The sequence below is a fragment of the Sminthopsis crassicaudata genome, chromosome 3 (assembly GCF_048593235.1).
Source record: "Sminthopsis crassicaudata isolate SCR6 chromosome 3, ASM4859323v1, whole genome shotgun sequence".
Taxonomy (NCBI): Eukaryota; Metazoa; Chordata; class Mammalia; order Dasyuromorphia; family Dasyuridae; genus Sminthopsis; species Sminthopsis crassicaudata.
The window spans coordinates 186,146,709-186,166,052 of record NC_133619.1 but is presented as its reverse complement, the minus strand read 5'-3'; the positions used below and the strand labels follow the sequence as shown (position 1 = coordinate 186,166,052).

The 19,344-nt window shown below is 32.9% G+C and overlaps 1 protein-coding gene across 2 annotated transcripts in view; it reads left to right on the top strand.

Annotated features, from left to right (window-relative positions):
• IL1R2 (interleukin 1 receptor type 2) overlaps nucleotides 1-19,117 on the top strand; it is a 43,979-nt gene extending 24,862 nt beyond the window's left edge. For both annotated transcript variants that reach the window (XM_074299750.1, XM_074299751.1), the window contains 6 exons: nucleotides 1,777-1,957; nucleotides 5,480-5,654; nucleotides 8,939-9,001; nucleotides 12,848-12,983; nucleotides 15,086-15,228; nucleotides 18,202-19,117. In XM_074299750.1, coding sequence (XP_074155851.1) covers nucleotides 1,777-1,957; nucleotides 5,480-5,654; nucleotides 8,939-9,001; nucleotides 12,848-12,983; nucleotides 15,086-15,228; nucleotides 18,202-18,383 — 880 coding nt within the window. In that variant the 3' untranslated portion in view covers nucleotides 18,384-19,117. The remainder of the gene's footprint in view (nucleotides 1-1,776; nucleotides 1,958-5,479; nucleotides 5,655-8,938; nucleotides 9,002-12,847; nucleotides 12,984-15,085; nucleotides 15,229-18,201) is intronic.
• Nucleotides 19,118-19,344: the final 227 nt, after the last annotated feature.

Below are 19,344 nucleotides of genomic sequence, written 5' to 3'. Positions count from 1 at the left end.
CTAATGGCAAGGAGGAGGGGTGACCATTATACTTTTATTCAGGGCATAGCAAGAAGAGAGAATGTTTTAGTATTTGCAAAGCAGTTTGGATCCATAATCTTATTTGATCTTATGGGGGTAGACACTAGGCCTATTATTTAACCTCATTTTATAGATGAGGTAATTGAGACATAAAATAATGAAGAGTCTTATATATGGTTATATAGTGAAGAAGTCTGAGATAAGTTTCAAATCTAATTGTCAACTGATTCCAAGATCTAACCCTTCCTCCATTATTTTTTGGATTTATAATCTGAGGTATGTGAGTTTAAAAATAAATTTTTATAATTAACTATTTCAATATAATTTCCTTTGAAATTTTATGCGTTTTATGTACATATATATATATATATATACATATATATATATATATATATGCATAAAATTTTCATATATATATATATATATATATATATATATATATATATATATATATATATATATATATAAGTTCTGTATACCATAGAGCCATATATCTATATATTTATATAACCTAAATGTATGTACACATCTATCTGACATAGAAATACATGGATATATTGTATATATATATGTATATCTATGTAATATAGTTATATATATATATATAATATAGATATATTCACATATCTATATTAAATAGACCCACATATCTATATATTATATGTATGTGGGTACACACACATATATGGCATGCTTATAGATCAAGAACTGGAGGAGATCCTCTAGCTTAATTTAACTACTTCTTTTTAAACAGTAACTTGCCCAAAGTCACAGAGGCACTAGATGATCTGTCTGTTTTTCTGCCTTCAATTCAGTCTCATTCATTAAATTCAATTAATTTCTTACAGGCATTAAACTAGATTTTGAGGATAGAAAGATAAATATGAACTAGTTTTAACTTCAAGGAGCATACATTATAGTTGGGCAAAGAGTGTACAACATATGTATTATATATATATATATATTCTATACACAACAAATAAAAGATAATTTCATTGAGAAATTAGATTTTTCTACTTGGCCTTTGAGGGCAGAACTAGAAGCAAAGAATGGAAAGTATATGAAAGTAAATTTTGACTTGACAAAAGGAAAAACTTTCTAACAGTGAGAACTATGATATATTGACATGTAGTAGATTTCCTCCTTACTTGTTTAGTAGAGGGAGTGTCTGTAACTGGACTAAATTACTTTTAAGAATTCTTCCAGTCAGAAGACAAGCAGAATATTTCAATGGTATCTCCTTTGACATGTGGAAAAGTTACTTGTGATGTTAAATTCTCTATTTTGATTATTATTTTTAAGTGTAAATAATTTATAAATGATAAAACATGTGCAAATGTATGCCATATTAAACTCAATGTATTGATAGTACATTCAATATTGTGCATGTCATGTAATTTAACATATAATCTTATGTGATCATAGGCTTTTATAATTTAGACAGCACCTTCCTATGTATTATTTCATTTGATCATTTGATAACCTCATGAATAAAATTGAACAATTATTATGACTTCTTTTTGAATGTAGAAACAAGCTGAGAGAGACACTGTAATTAGACAGAGCAGGGATATTCCTATATCCTTTAAGTTGGGAATTCCCATAATTGGGAAATAGTGGAACCTGAACTTGAATACAGGTCTTTTGATTCAATGCTTTTTTTTTTTTTTTTTTTTTAACTATACTGTTCTATCTCTTGGCATTCCTTCTAAACTCATATGATATAACAAAATGTCATCTATCATCTTTTCACAGGAATACATCTTATTGTGCCACAATGTCTGTTGAGTTAAAGGTCTTTAAGAAGACTGAAGCACCTCTGCAATACATTTCCTACCGTCAAGTTCTAGTCACATCAGGTCCTGGATACCTAGTGTGCCCTGAAATAAAAAAATTTATACAAGACACAAACAAAACAGAAATAAAATGGTATAAGGTATGTATCCTTAAAATTCATATTTCATCTATTAGGTATCATATGGTTAGGTTGGAATATCAATCTATTGTATTGCTAGTCACATTCCCATCCTTTTGCATTAACTTTTATATTCCTAGTCCTTTAAAAAAAACAAACAAACTGCATTTAGACAATCCATAAAGACTAAATAAGTTTTCTTATTTAGGGAGGATGGGTAAGAGCTTGGAGGAAAGTGGGTTAGGCAATGGAGGTAAGAATCAATACTCCAAAATAAAGCACTGTCGTTGATCAAATTTTAATTTAACCCCTGCCTGTAAATAAGAAAAGATGTGTTTAACATGTTTTTTTAAAAAGCATTCACATCTACTATATTTAAAAAAAAAAAAAAAAAAGGTGTAAAGGTGTTATAAGAAATTCTTTGTTTACTGAAATTTTTGTGGTTAAGGGTGATTAAGTTCATAATAAAAAAAGTTTTTAAAAAATGTCAAACAATTAGTTTTAGAAATGAATAAACAAACCCTAAATCATAAAATAAATTTATCTTCACAAAAAAGAGAAAAAAATGAATACGTGCTTGGTCAATTAACTATGCAGAGTGTTAGCAATACAGACACCAAAAGAAAAGGAGACAGCCTTTGCTCTCAGGAAATTTTAATTTCAGTGGTGAAATAGTCACATTGATGAGGAGTACACTGAGGTTCTAAACCAAGATGGGTCAGTTCTTTTTCTCTCTCTCTCCTTCCTTCCCCAAAGTAACCAAGGGCAGGGTCGGTAGCAAATGAATTTGCTACTCAATGCTGTATGGAAACAAAGTCTTTATTGATAGAAAAAGGAATAGACAAGCATTTGATCTTCAGGAAGACCAGACTGCCTGCAAGGGGACATCAGTTAATGGGCATTGGCTGGTATACACCAAATGCAAAGATTTCATTTTTTAACCTTCCTTATATACATAACTAGAGTCATCAAAACAATGTTTGCACAGAGATGTTATCAAGAGGTTCTGGAGATATTTGTAACTCAGACAGGAATTCTCTGTTATTATCTTCTTCTGTCTCTCCCCAAAAAGGAATTTCAGATCATTAGAATGTGGGCTGAAAACCCAAACTAGCTCAGATAGCCCAAACTGGTTTGGCCAGAACTTGTAATCAAAGATCAAACAAGGAATATCAAAGGTACAAGGAATCTTAAAGGGGGCATCGCCTGCATCAATATAAAATGAAGCTTAAAGATGGGAATGAAGGTATCCAGTCAGTACAGGGCTATTATAGAAAAAGTTTGGAGAGAAATGAAGACATGATTAGCTTGAATATCCTCATTAAAAATGGATCAATCAGAAGGAAAAATCCTATGGTAAAGATGATTTTCAATATGAAATTAGCATATATGGGCTTTATCATCTTTCAACATAAAGGGGTTTCTGTGGCATTATGGAGAAAGTTTAGAGAGTTAGGAATGTAGTCTAGAGAGGAATAAAAATGGATGATATTTAAACAATTACTTAAAAACCAATATTTAAGAAATTTTTGTTCTCTAAAGAAGGTTTAGAATGTAAATCCAGAAATAATACAAATTGAATATGCTAGAGCAGGTCAGCATCAAGAAAGAGATGATGCTCTAATTGCTCAGCAGAATGAAACAGATGTTTGACTTATTTCAATTCTTCTATCTTAATTATTTTTTGTTTTAAAGAGATTGTTTAAATGTCATCATGCATCTTAATTCCTCTCTAATAATTATCATGGTCCATCTGTTATGCAGAGAATTGGAATACTTGCTTTTTTTACTTACAAGAAAAAGCAATTTTGTTTCTACTTACTATTTACTTGTTCCATCTAGACTGGAATATCTTTATATTTGTGATTTTCTTCCTTTCCCCATTTTTGACTCTGATTTTATATATATATATATATCAGTGTCGTAGTCTTTGCAAGATCTTCCCCAAGTGGTCCATTTTGGCATTTGAAACAATAATATTAAATATAATGGCATTTATTTATTTTTAAATTAAATTAATTTATTTTTGTTATATTTTAAGTTTCAAACTATCTCCTTCCCCATCCCACACTAGAGAAGGCCATCATTAAACACAGATATGTATGTGTACACACAATCACTTACATATATAAACTATATCATGCATTATTTCTATTTATCAGTACTTTCTCTAGAGGTGGATGGTTTAAGTATTTATAATACTCAGAATAACTTAGTTGTTTAGTTATTCTTTGAATAATATTTCTTACTGTTTATATGTCATCCTCTTGGTTCTGCTCATTTCTCTCTAAATTTGAAATAATTTTTTTTTCTAAAATCAACCAGTTTATCATTTCTTCCAGCATAGTAGTATTCCATCACATAATAACAATAATTTAAATGCAATTATAAAAGCCACAAATGTATGGGAATTACAATGCTGGGAATTACAAGAAAAAGAAAAGCAGGGTATGTGTCACTAAGGACTTTGCATTATAATAAACTACAAATACAAAGAGTACTAGATTTGGAGTTTAAACTACTTATATCCTAATTCTACCTCAGTTGTATTTGTATTTTTTAAATGTTGACATATCTTAAGGATAAAGGGACTATTACTATCATCTTTCAGTCAATAAATATTATTAAATATTTATTAATTAAATAAATATTATTTAATTAATTAAATAAATATATAATTAATTAAATATTATAAATATTTATTAAGTGCCAGGAATTCTATTGAATGCTGGGGACACAAAAGAAAAGGAAAAGCAGGGAATCATCCCTCAGGGAGTTTGCATTCTAATGAGCAACTGAGTGGTGTAGTACATGGAGTGTAAGATTTGGAGTCAGGAAGAGCTGAGTTATAAACCTATCTCAGAAATTTGGTATTTTTATAAACCTGGGCAAGTCTTTTAACTTGTCTCAGCTTTAGTTTCCTCATCTGTCAAGTGGAAATAATAATTGAACCTATCTCCCAAAGTAGTTGTAATGCATAATTGAAATAGAATATGTAAATTGCTTTGCAAACTTTTAAGATACTGCTATAAATGTTAGCTATAGTCTAATGTGAGAGACAATATACAAGATATATTCAGTATAAATGGAAGATTGCTATTTGTCTTTCAGTTTTTGAACAGGACTAATGACATCACAGGATAATGTCTTCACTTGCCTGTGATTTAGATTAAAGTGAGTCATAGCTGCATTAAGTTATCAACTTTATTCTTTCTTACAGTCATCAATGCCTTGTGGCAAAACAAAAGTCAGGATGACTGACAATCATTTTAGAGGAAGATATTAGCAGTGCAGTTTTGTTTAACATTCCTATAAATTTCTACATTTTGATGAAATCCTTTCATAGTTATGCAACAAAAGGGACATTTAGTCATATGATAGGAGTAAATATATTATTATTGTCCAAAGTACTTAGTGCCTGGCTCATGGTGCTTAATAATACTTTTTAGGTTTAAGGGTGAAGAGAAGCAATGAGTTGCTAATGATAATCGCATGCACATGTATCAAAGTATACAGGGTAATGTTTAAAAACATTTCTTAAAGGATTCAGTTCTTTTGGATCAGAGCAATAAGAAGTTTTCAATTTTGAAAGGATCCATTTACTGCCTTATAAACAATGTGTCGTTGGACAACTCTGGTTACTATACCTGTGAGCTGCCTTTTGTCTATAAAGGTGTGAAGTATAACATCACCAGACATATTAAGGTACACATCATGAGTAAGTATTGGCAGTCTATGACCTTAATTTTTTTTTTTTTTTTTTTTGCTTCATCCATATTTTGAATTTGTGCAAGTGCAACATTAGGGGTCACTAACGTTTTGTAATGTGTAGGGTAACGTAAAATGTGGAGGGTGGAAGGAGTAAAAGGAGGGAGGGAAGGAGGAAAAGAAAAAAGGGAAGGAAGAAAAGGAGAAAGAGAAGGAGGAGTGGAGGGAGAGAGGGAGGAAGACAGGGAGGGAGAGAGACAATTTTGATTTCATTGAGTAGAGTCTCTGGGCAAATCATTTAATCTCTGAGTGCTCTAGGTAATTCTTTAAGACTATAGATTTCACAAGAAGTGCTGACCTGAAGAGTCCCCTCCCTTGGTAGTTCCATTAACTAATGAAATCACAAGTGTAGTCCCTATTCCATACAATCATAGATTTAACATTGAAAGGAACCTTAAACTAGGTGATCTAGTCTCCAGCTTTTTTTTTTTTTTTTTTTTTTTCTGATTCTGTTAATCTTTTTTTTTGAATTATAGCTATTTATTTACAAGATATATGCATGGGTAATTTTTCAGCATTGACCCTTTCAAAGCCTTCTGTTCCAACTTTTCCCCGCCTCCCCCCTACTCTCTCCCAGATGGCAGATAGACCAATACATGCTAAATATGTTAAAGTATATGTTAAATACAATATATGTATACACGTCCATAGTTATTTTGCTGCACAAGAAGATTCATAGTCCCCAGCTTCTTGAACTGTGCTTTATAACCCCACATAGAGTCTCATAATTGAATGTGGGGATCATGAATTTATGGTTTATTATTAATAAATGTTTGATTTATATACCTATTTTATATATGTAAAATTTCACAGAAAAATTTCTTGAGAGAGAAAAGGGGTCATGACTAGTCCAACTCTCTCATTTTACAGATATCAGGAAACTGAGGCTCAGAAAATGGTGGGATCTTCTATTTTGAGAAAACAATTATCTGTTAATATATCTATATATTTATATATGCATATATATATATGTTCTCTCCTTTTTGGGCCATAATTAGTCAACTGTGACTTTGGATTCTTCATTAGTCTTGTTGGAGAGCAGCCCAGAAAACTTTTTATTCCCAGTGAATCGGTGCTGGGAATAAGTTTTATAAGGGAATTAGGTTTCCGTGGGACATACTTAGTATTGAATGTATCAATATCTGTTTTTATTTACAAACTACTAGTCATTATCTATATATTTTTTAAGGAATTCAGAAAATTCAGGAAATAAAATGTTTAATTTTAAAATGATAATTGGAAAGAGATTGATTTTTTGGGGGGGTCTTTACAGTAATAAAGTAAAAGCCAGATTACTATCCTAATTGGCATAAACTGAGTGATTTGCCTGCGGTTATTTAGCTACATTATATCATTATAGCAAACATAGGCCCTGAACTCATATTTTGAAATTCTGGATCCAACTTTCTATCTGTGATATTATATTGTCTCTGAATAATTATACCCCATCTGTAAATCACAGACCTTGAAATGGTTCTTAGAGATCATCTATTCCAATCTACTCAATGATTTCTGACTTTGACAAACTGAACTCCAGAGCAGGGATGGGTATGAATTTTCCAAAGTCATTCAAGGAGTATTCTGTGGAGCTATTGAATCCATAGTCATACTCTTAGAATAGCATCTAGCTGGGGGCAGCTAGATGGTACTTCTGCCCTGAGGTCAGAATAGAGCACCAGCCCTGAAAGTCCAGAGGACCTGAGTTCACACTGTATCACCCTGAGAAAGTCACTTAACCCCAATGCCCTCACACAAAAAATGCACCTCTTGTTCTTAGACACCAATCACAAAGATGCTATTTTTGCTATCACCAGCGTTATAGTTAGCCCAAAATGGCTCTGAAATTCTTTTCAGTGCAATATTACCTAGGAACGCAAGGGGGCAACAACCTTACATTTTTATTCAGTGTAATGTTCCCAAGATGATTTTTTGAGATTTAGTAGAGACAGTGCTTACCTTTTAGCTGCAAGGCTTTAAGTTAAGAATTTACTGATTTTTTATGTATATGCTTTGGTATGGATTAGAATAGAAGGAAAAGAAAAGCTTCTGTCTAGATACAATTGTAATCCATACCAAAGCATATACATAAAAAATTGTTACTCTTTTATTGAATAACTAAATATAGGTGCATTGATCAAATGGTACCCAAAATTCATACATGTTACTATTTGAAATGTCTCTGTAACATGTTAATTGGAGAGAGTAGATGAGCTGATGTCCTTTGTGGAATTATCTAGGAATTTATTTGGCCCTCCATCCCTACTATTATGAACAACTGTTACTGTGGTTTATGTACTACCTTCCAAGAAAATTTGGATTTTGACAGAGGGTCTCCTTGAGCTACAGAACCATAGTTCAATTATAAGAATCGGGTACCAAGAATTTAGGTTTGGGAGAATGTTAAGGATCAGCTGAGATTTTTGTAGGCTAGTAAACTTTACAGTGGCTTCTCTCAAATCTTATCTCTTAGGCAAAGGTCCATGAACTTTGTGGTTCACTAACTCTCTGTATGTGAGTTTATACTATATTTTATATACTTTCCCCCTTTCTAATCCTGTACATTTTATTTTATGCCTTTAAAAACAATATTCTGAGAAGGTATTACTAGGCTTCATCAAACTGGCAAAGGGGTTCATGACACAAGCTAATATCTTTCTTGATCTTTGGGCAAGATTGCTAAGTGGCTTGTATCTGTCCAACATTTGGTTCATATTTTATTATAGAAAATTGTTACTTTATATTGATGAATCATGTTAATAGCCATTTAAAATTTTTTGTTATTTTTTTGGTAATTTTATCCACAGGTGTGTTTACAATGCTAGTTATTTTAACAACTATAGCTGAATTTTATGATCATAATTGTTATAATAATGCTAGAAATGTAGCAAATTTAAAGAAAAAAAAACTAGGATGGGAATGGTTAATTGTCTGACAATATTCAGAATGAGAGTTGGTCACACATATATTTACTATTGACCTTTTCTGGTAATTTTTATTTTAGGAAAAGCAGGGACTCAAACTGCTCCAGTCTGGTGGAGAGATTATTTCCTCTACAAAATAAAAAAAATAAATGTGCCTTAATGTACAGGGAATAAAGTAGGACACAATTAAAGTAAACAATAGGATTTAGCCACTGGCTGTTAAAGAATGCCAGCTGTTATCTCTCTTCTAATACTTTGGTTTTCCTGGAACTGCTAATTTTCCTAATGAAATCTTTGTTTCATCCCTTCCCAGAAAAAAAGGAGGAGACCATTCCTGTGATTATTACACCTAATAAGACTGTACTGACTTCTCTTGGTAAGCCCTAGCAATGACTTCCTCAAACCTAAAGTGCTCAAATGTACTCACTGCAGATTTTTAGATTTTGATGCTTATTTCTCAGCTGCATGATCTTAGATGTAGTTCTGGAAGTAATTAATTAAATTAGAAGTTCTTAACCTAGGTTTTATGGATAAATTTCACTTTTGATCTTGAATGGAGAAAAAATTGCATTTTTGTTTTCACTTAGCTCTAACTGAAATTTAGCATTTTCTTCAATGACTTTAAAAAACCCACAATATTCTTAGAAGTGTCCATAGGCTTTACCAGACTTCCAGAGGCATCTAGGATATACACTGAAATGTTAAAATTCTCAGAACCAGACTAGATGAGTCAGTGATCTAGTTGAATTCCATTACTTCATAGAGGAGAGTTGTTATTTAGACATTAATTGAGGCAACTATTTGGTGCAGTAGATAGGGTGGTGGAATTAGAGTCAAGACTCAATATTAGTTACATAATCATGGGCATGTTGCTACCTGTTTTCTCACTTGTCAAATGGGAATAATAATAATGGTACCCACTTTCCAATAATGGCATTGCTGTGAAAAATCAAATGAGGTAATACTTGAGAAGTGCTTTGCAGACTTTAAAGTGCTATGTAAATGCTATCATTTCAACTACCAATAATTTCATTGGTAGTGTTATTCCTTCCACCAAAGAAAGTGGCAGCATTACTATGATTTAGTAAGTCTTGACAAATTGTTATGCCTAAAACAATTACATCCTGAATCTAATTTAGTGAAGAACTTAGCTACATTGGTCCTCAATATACATACACACAATCTGTTAAGGACTATGCCTAGGTGAAAGGGCAGGGCAATTCTCCGAGAGCCTCCACAGCTGTGAATCATAAACTTGAAGGAGTTGCAAAGCAGCCTTCTAAGATGTTCCTTGTGGATTGGGAATGAAATAAATTGGAGGCAGAGGGAAGAGGAGAGAGGTCTGACAATGCAACGGCCTCTCAGTCTCCTTGTATCATCATCCTCTTCTCACATGAAGAGATTGATTCTACAGGTCTGAGTTATATGTCCAGCAGCCACTGGCAGATGGCTCCCGTATCACAACAACAATCTATCACTAGGTCTATACTTGATTGTATCATTCAAAGCTTTCACTCTGCTGCCATAGTCTTTGAGGGCCTAGCGACACCTCCAAGCTATAGTGAAGAATCAGAGTTGAACTTTTAATAATGATTAAGGGTGTCTAAAATACAAAGTTATAAAAGTGTACCTTTCTGAATGATTATAGCTAGGTTCCAGGTAGTTAAAATAATGAAATGGTCACCTTATTTGAATTGGTAATGAATATTTCCATCAGACTGGAACTAATGACCATATTTTGCATGGCTATTACTTCAGTTTGAATTTGAATATAAGCATTATTTGTATTAATTGGGTTCTAGTTATATTCCTTTTGCAAAAAGGACTTAACATAGGATTTCCTTATATAACCAGGACTGTTAATGGGTAAAATGATTTTTTTTAAGCTTTTTATTTTCAAAACATATGCATGGATAATTTTTCAACATTGAACCTTGTTTAGCTTTGTGTTTCAGACTTTCTCCTCTTTCTCACCATCCCTTCCCTTAGATGGCAAGCAATCCAATATATTATACATGTTAAAATATATGTTAAATCTAATATGTAAACATATTTATACAATTCTCTTGCTGCACAAGAAAAATCAGATCAAAAAGGAAAGAAAATGAGTAAGAAAACAAAATGCAAGCAAACAACATCAAAAAGAGTGAGAATGTTATGTTGTGATCCACATTCAGTTCCCACGGTTCTTTCTCTGGGTAAAATTATTCTTTATACAATTATTTCCTCTATGCTCTTTACCAGGAAGACACAGTGTAAAGCTAGACCCTACTTTTTATTGATGAACCATAAGGATTGAATAGAACAAGCACAATCTGTTCTTTATCTTCTCAAGAGTTATTCTAAAGCTTAAAAAAGTGAGCTAATACAAGAAAAACATACAGGTTACTTGGTTAGTGTTATGGAAATTCCACATAACTGAATCTTTCATTTCTCAACTACTAGAGTGTAGAGCCAACCCAAGATGGCACAATGCTCATATAATTTATGGAGTACACATAGAAATATTTGAGTATGATACAAACATGTGGTGGTAACTTTTTAATACCATAGTATTCATGTAGGTAACTGATGATGAATAGTGTTAAGTCTAGAGTCAGGAAGGCTCCTCTTCCTGAATTCAAATCTCGCCTCAGACAATTAGCTTTGTGACCTTGTGTAAATTACTTAACCTTGTTTCCTCATTTGTAAAATGAACTGAAGAAAGAAATCGTAGACCACTCCAGCATCTATATGAAGAAAACCTCAAAAGGGTCATGAAGAATTGAATATGACTGAAAAACAACTAAACAATAAATAGTATACATGTAAATATTCATACTTGTCAAGGAAGCTATTTTTCATTTCTGTTTTAGGATTTGGGAAGAATGTATTATAAACAGACTTTTGGAAACTGGTAGCATGGTGTTTGGTATTCAAGTGTTCAAAACTCCATGCTTTTCTAGGTGCATATTAACTTGCATTGGGGCTAGCTAGGAAATGGAAATTGTGTGTGTGTGTGTGTGTGTGTGTGTGTGTGTGTGTGTGTGTGTGTGCGCGTGCTTGTGCATGTGTTAGGTGGGAGCCTGTGTAAGAGTGAGAAGACAAAAAAAAAAAAAAAAAGGTTGGCTTTGGTTTTTAGTTTGTTGATAACAACCAAACTTAGACTGACAAATCTGAACTATTAATACTGGAATCATTTCATCTTTTTATTTGAAGAGAGGGGAAGAGATTAGAATAGGTAAGTGATTATGAAACTAAAAGTTTATTATTTAAAACTAAGAAATTCCAGAAAAAAATCAGATTGAAAGAATAAAATAAAGGGTTTATTTTTTCAAATATTTACTTTTTTCCAATGAAATGGGAATGCATACTTCATAGAATAATAGAACCATAGAGTTAAAACTGGAAGAGACCATGTTTCCAATTTGCCTCATTTTACAAATGAAGTATTAGATGTCAGGGAAGTAAAATAATTTGCATAGGGGCTCACAAAGTTGGTAAGAATAAGAGGTAGTATTTATATCCAGTTTTCCTGACTCCCAGTTCAGTGTCCTATTTGTTACACAATACTGCCTCTAAAAGTTCATTTTCCCCCTGCCTTTTTTTTCCCTCTAACCCAGTAACCTCCACCCTTGACATCTCTGCTTATTATTTCTAGTTGGCCTAGTGCTGTAGTTGGAGTCAGAAAAAACTGAGTTTAAATCCTCTTTCAAGCACTTACTACCTGTGTAGCCTGGGCAATTCATTTAACTTCTTCCAGTCTTAATTTCCTCAACTGTAAATAATAGCTTATTTCCCAAGGTTATCATGAGGATCAAATGTGGTAATATATGTAGAAACATCTTGCAAACCTTAAAGTACTGTATAAATGCTAACTTTTTTTTATTATTGTAGAGATGCCATATAAGAAATTGGAATATAGACCAGAAATAGAAATAAATTGAGATGGGAAATTCAATTAATAATCTGGAAGTTTTAGGGAACTATTTTGAATAATCTAGCTTTCCTGTTAAAAGAAGACTTGGGTGGCCAAAATCTTGTTAGAAAATAAGTGGCCCTCAAAAATGGTCGTTTTGCTCCAAATACTTGGTTGTGGTGAATTTCTTGAGAAAGTCTAGTAAGGCCTCTATTGGAATCTGTGAGAGAAAAAGTTTATTTATTCTTGGTGTTTTTTTTTTTTTTTTATTCTACTAAATTGTCCCTCTCTTACTCTTTATTTAATCTGTCTTTCTTTATCTAGGTTCAAAATTGATAATTCCCTGCAAAGCATTTTTTGGCTTGGGGTCACGATCTACAACACTTTTATGGTGGACAGCAAATAACACTTTCGTGGATAATGTCTACAAAAAAGGCCGAGTTAAGGAGGGACAGCGCCTGTAAGCTCACTTGACAGAATTTAGAATCTTTTTACTCATATTGGCTCTTTGGGATGGCTTTCTCAGGGACTGTATATATAGCAAGAGAACAAAAAATAGATGCAATGGAATGTTAGTATTTTTAGAATAATTTTTTAAAAATCTTGTCTTTGCCTCCCTTATGTGTTCTTACTGGATTCTTCCCTTTCTTCTTTCAGAAAGTAATTTTTTACAACAAAGAGTTAAAAAAAAAAAAAGGAAAAAAAAAGTCAGGGAAATTAACCAACATATAGGAAAAGAGTGACATTATTTGTAGTACTCTACATCTATAGTCCCCTGTCTTCAAGGATGGGTTGAGGGGCGGCTAGGTGGTGCAGTGAATAGAGCACCAGCCCTAAATTCAGGAGGGACCCGAGTTCAAATCTAGTGTCAGACACTTAACACTTCCTAGCTGTGTGACCCTGGGCAAGTCATTTTACCCCAGCCTCAGGAAAAAAAGAAAAAAAGAAAAAAAAGATGGGTTGAAAAATTAGGTACTTTTCTCATATTTTTTTTTTTTTAAGGACAAATTCATTCATTATAATCACCCAGTATTGAGTTATAAGTTTTCTATTGTTGTTTTACTTCTGTTTACATTTTGTATATGTGTGTGTGTATCTTTCTAATTCTTGCCTATTTACTTTATATCAGTTCCTTTAAGAATATAGAAGTTAACTAAAGAGAAAAGTCTGATTTCAAACATTCAGTTTTTACTATCAAAGACATTTAAAAATTTTTTTTCCCTGTTGTGAATGAAACTTAAGTGTAATTAACTAGAGGGAATGATGGTTGACAAGTCAAAAATTGCAAAATCATTGAAAATAAGTGCAGTTCTTGTCTGGTCTGGTCATCCAAAACATCTTGACTAACATGTCCTTATGGTCTAATGCCAAATATCATAAGTATTGTTTGCTCTGCATTAAGACAGCTTGGAAGAAGAGGTAAAGACACTACTCCATGGGTCAGGACACCCTGTCTTTTACTCTTGTGAGGGCAATTTTATGCAAGTCATTTTCCCTCCTTATTAAATAGATAGCTGGAATATATGATACTCTAAGAATCCTTCCATTTCTAATGGTACATAAATTAGTGCTCTAATAGGTTGAAAAAAATTAATTTGTAATTTGCATATTGCTGGCAAAATAATAGAGAAGCAAACTCAGAGTAACTCCGAAAGGCAGCCTTAGAGTAATGAAAAATAACCTATCAGGAAATTTTCTTAGCTTATAAACTTATGCATAAGCTTATAAGCTGCAAAAGGACTGGAAATCTGTATAATATTATTAGATATTAGAATAGTATTATTATATAATAATATTATACAATAATATATTAGATATTATAATATTGTTAATAATATAACATTATTAAATTCCTCTTATTGGGAATTTCTTCTACAAATGAAAGCATAGTTATATATTTTTTAAAAATGAAATATTTGGCAATTAATTGCACTCATGAACTTGGAGACAATTCTCTACAATCTTTTGTGTTTTCTCACTCTTCTAGCTTTCCTTCCTGAATTAGGACTTTGTGTAAAGGCCAGGGATTTACATATTTCTGGGGGGAAACTTGAGGACCTGTATTGCCTTGACTTATGTTATCTGGAGTCCATCACTGCTTTCTCCAAGTATTGACTGCTGTATTATTCCTGGATCTCTGGAGCTGTAAACTTTCAGCAGGTCCCTTTCAGGGTACAGTCTGATTGTTGACTTCTTTGTGTGAGATAGAATTATAGGCACTCCCTATTCTAGTTACTCAGTTGCAGTCTGAATCTCAGGTCTGAATCTCAGTTCCTATCCATCGATGTGCAAAAGATTTATCAGTGACACACTTAGATTTTCCCCAAATTAGCTTCTGTTGGCTCTAACTTGATTTACCAAATATTTGTAAACTGACTTTCCATTAAAGAATTTCAAATGGATGCTTCTGACTGAGAATAAGAATCATAAACTCCTTGAGGGTAGTTTCTCCTTTTGTCTCTATATTGTCCTAAGTCTTAATAAATTCTTGCAGAATGATTGTAATGTAGATTATTTTGCTTGTTCCACTAATATTTTTATGCAAAACTTTTTCTCACCCAGTGAATATTCAGAAAACAATAAGAGTTATATTGAAGTGCCTCTGATATTTAATTCAGTGGAAAAGAAGGATTTGAACACTGAATTTATATGTACTGCCAGGAACAGATTGGGAACCCAGAGCTTGAAAGCAAGAGTTAAAGAAGGTAAGTATCCTCCACAGGATAGCAAACAGTACAAAGTATCTATTGATGAATTAACAGAATCAAGGAATTTGGGAGAGCTTTAATTACACTCATACCCCAAAAGTAGTTTCTACTCTAATATGGTTAAAAACTGTCATCTAGTCTCTGTTTAAACATCTCCAGTCAGGGAATATATTCCCCACTTTCACCCCATCTTTCAGCCCATTCCCTTTTGGAATAGCTTTGTTAGAAAGTTTTTCCTGACATCAAAACTAAATTTGCTTTTGTGTATCTTAGAAACCCTATTTACCTTTTCTTGATTCCTCTTCCTCTTCCAATTTGCCTCATTTTACAAATTATGGAGTACACATAGAAATATTTGAGTATGATACAAACATGTGGTGGTAACTTTTTATTCCCCATTACCTAGTAATTATTTTTGATTAGTATTCACATGTATTTATATGTGTACCTGATTACTTCCTTTGTAGAAAGTAGATTTTTTGAGGCAGAAAGGCACAGGAATTTATTAAACACCTACTAGGTACCTGGTTCTATGCTATATGCTTTAAAAATATTTAATCCTCGTAACTGTGAGGTAGGTGCTTTTTGATCCCTATTTTGCAGGTAAGGAAGCTAAGGCAGACAGAGACTAAGTGATTTGCCCAAGATCATGCAGTTACTACATGTCTAATGCTGGATCTGAACTCAGACCTTCCTAATGCCCTGCTCAGTCTTCAATCTTCACTTCTATGGAGCATACTGAATAGACCTAATCATTACTCATTTCCATTAATTTTTGTATGTGAATCACAGGCCTCTTCATAGTCTACTTAAACCAATGAATTTCTTCTCCAAATAATGTCATTAAATGCATAAAATAAAATACATAGGTTTACAAAGGAAAACACAAGTTAGTGAAAATAAAGATGTAATTCTTCCCTCTCCCTCCATTTAAATCCATGGGAATGTATTAAGTGTATATAACCAGATTCCTTGGTTGAGAAGCTCTGATTTAGAGAACTAATTGTTTTTTTTTGTTTTTTTGGTTTTTTTTTTTTGTTGTTTGTTTTTTTGTTTTTTCTTCAGCTCACAGAGAATCTAGGAATTATATAGATCAGACAATGAATTATTGTAGACAACCAGACAGAATAAAAATGGGCCAGGCAGAGTTCACTCCTAAAATCTGAAATATTACTTTTTGATTATTGGCGTTGACTCAATCTCTGCTTTATTCTGGATGGTGCAGAACATACCAAAAACTAATCATCAAACTCCAAAATGTAATAATTCAAAAGAGTAATGTACTTCCTTTGATACTGCCCCTGGGAAAGAGCAAAGAACTAATAATCAGAAAAATTAGTCTAAGTTCTGGTTTTGTCATCGTTAACTTTATAAGTTACTTCATGTTTCTCAACCTAAGTTTATTTGTAATATATAGATTGAAATTATGATTTTATCTACCTTATTCAGTAAATCTCCTTGTAACCCTAAAATGTTCTATTCATATATACTATTAATGTTATGAAACCCATAATAAAATGGCCTATGCAGCCTGGAAACCCTTTGTATGTATTACTGATCTTGAGACAGGACTCTAGAAATAGTCCCCTATTGTTCATCAGACTTTAGATATTAAAAGCCGAATTCTAGTCAGGAAATCTATAGACTAACCCCCTTATGCCCATAGTGGGGAAAACAGACTTTTAGAGGTTGTGATCAAATAATGAATTGGAAACCAGGAGTTTGGTACAAAAATAATGACTGTGAGCATTCCAGTCAAGGTAATTCACTTGCATATTTATTAATTTACTTTTTCTTATTTATGATTTTCATTAATAGTGATGGAGTTCTAGTGGCAGTCAGAGAGTTGTGGAAATCCCCTTTTGGTCAGAGGCACAGGTTCTTCATGAAAGAAGTCACGAACTCGAAGAGTTTTAGGTTATAAAAATGGAAGTTTATTGTTGGATGAGAAGTCAGCTTTGCTAAGAGACTGACTTCTTTAGTGGCAAAGTCCTATTAAGGAAATGGAAGCTGGCACTGAGAAGAGAATGTCTTTTCAGTGGGCAGGGTCCTGGCAGCTATACCAAGGGACAAGGCATAGTTCTGCTTTGGACATTCTGCAAAAAAAATGAGTAAACTGAAACCTATTATATGAGCAGATCTTGGCAGGAGGGCTGGGGCAGCTTGAGCTCATCAGACCAGGTGATCTCCCAAATGAAATTTGGCTTTTTCAGCCTGAATTTGAATAGAATTCGGCTATCAATGGAGGTGATTTGCCTTAGAAATGGCCCAGTTGGATGACACCACTTAAACTTGTCTGGGGAGATATGCTTCCCAGGAAGGCCTGAGATTCAAATCTCCTTTCTTTACAGATCAAATGGTACACAATTTTAGAGTGTTAATTTTACAGATTAAAGGGAACACAATTTTTCACCCCCATTAATATGAGAAAACTAAAGGAAAGAATTAAAAAGCAAGGAGCTCTCCATGCATGCTGCACAATGACTGACATGTGTAATACCTTGAATCCTAGATTTTTTCATATTTTGGGTCTCAGTTTTCTCAAATCCCTGATATAATGGTTAGAGAGGACTTAGGACATAGTCAGGAAGATATGAGTTTAAGTCCAGCCTTTGAAATATATTAGCTGTTGAGCAAGTCAATTAATCTCCTAGGGTGATGGGAAATCACCTAAAAACTATAAGTTATATACAAGTTGTCAATTTGGCACAAATAAAGAGTTTCCCTTGGTAGGAATTCAATTCTACCCCTCTTCCCCAAATGTCTATGAAGAAGAGGAAATAAACATTAGACTCATTTCACTAATGGGGAAACAAGCCCAGAGTTATGAAGTCATAACTGCACAATGTCACAATTAATTTTTTTGTGAATATAAAAATTCATCCCTTGCATTTAAATATTCATTGAATTTTCATGATTGATAATTAGAGAATTTTATGCACAGTAATTGGGTTCTTTGGCTTCTTCCAGAAATTACATTTTCCTGGGGAATTGCTGTGGCTCCTCTCTCACTCATCTTCTTGATGTTTATTGGCATATGGATACATAGAAGATGGAAACAGAGACCTGGGAAAGTATACACTACTAGAAAATCAAAGATTACTGGTCATGATTGTCAACCCTCCACTCCTTACAGAAAGGAAATGATATAAAACCACAGGCATATTCATTCTCTCTGTATGTCTTTCTCTCTGTCTCTATCTCCGTATTGTCTCTCTCTCTCTCTCTTTCTAATGATAAAGAGTTCTCTTCTGATAGATTCTTGCCCCTGCTCTTCCCCTTCTCCTTCATTTGTTCCAGATCACTGGCCACAAAATGAAGTATTGAATCAGAAAATAAAATGAACATATATTGCCTATCTGCAGAGGACCCCATTTCCTTCTATTGCTCTCAACTAAAATGAATGGAATGAGAGGTTTGCCTTTACAGACTTTAATGCTTTGGTACCTGAATGAATTTGTGATCTTATGCATATGTTTAGATCATTAATCCCTTCACTATGATTTTTTCTGTTATTCTTATTCATATCCTGCCCCTTACCTTTCATCTAGACTCTTATCTATCTTTTATATATCTACTTATTTACATATTGTCTCCCCCATTAGAATGTGAGCTCCCTGAGGGCAAGGACTAATTTTTTTTTTCTTTATATTCCTACCACTTAATATGTAGAAAACACTTAATGGATATTTTTTTCATTAACATTAAAGACTATCTTCTAGATTAGGAATTCTTAACATAGGCTCTGTGAATATGTATATATTCAAGTGTTTTGCTAACTGTATTTCAATATAATATTTCATTTGCAATCCTATGCATTTTATTTTATGCATTTAAAAACATTATTTTGAGTAAAGTCTACACTGCATTTAAAAAAAAAAAAAAAGACTAAGACTCCATCTCTAAATCTTCAGTTTTGTGGATATTGGTTTAACACTTGAGTTTCTATCTGTTTTCTTATATTTATACTGTATGATTGGCCCAACTTCTTTTCATGTCATATATGCCTTTAATAATGTCTTTATCCTGCCCATAATAATGGATGAAAAAAAAAAACAGGCAAGGTTTTGAAGGAGGCAATGTCCTTGAGACATCATAGAGGGGGCAATAGGG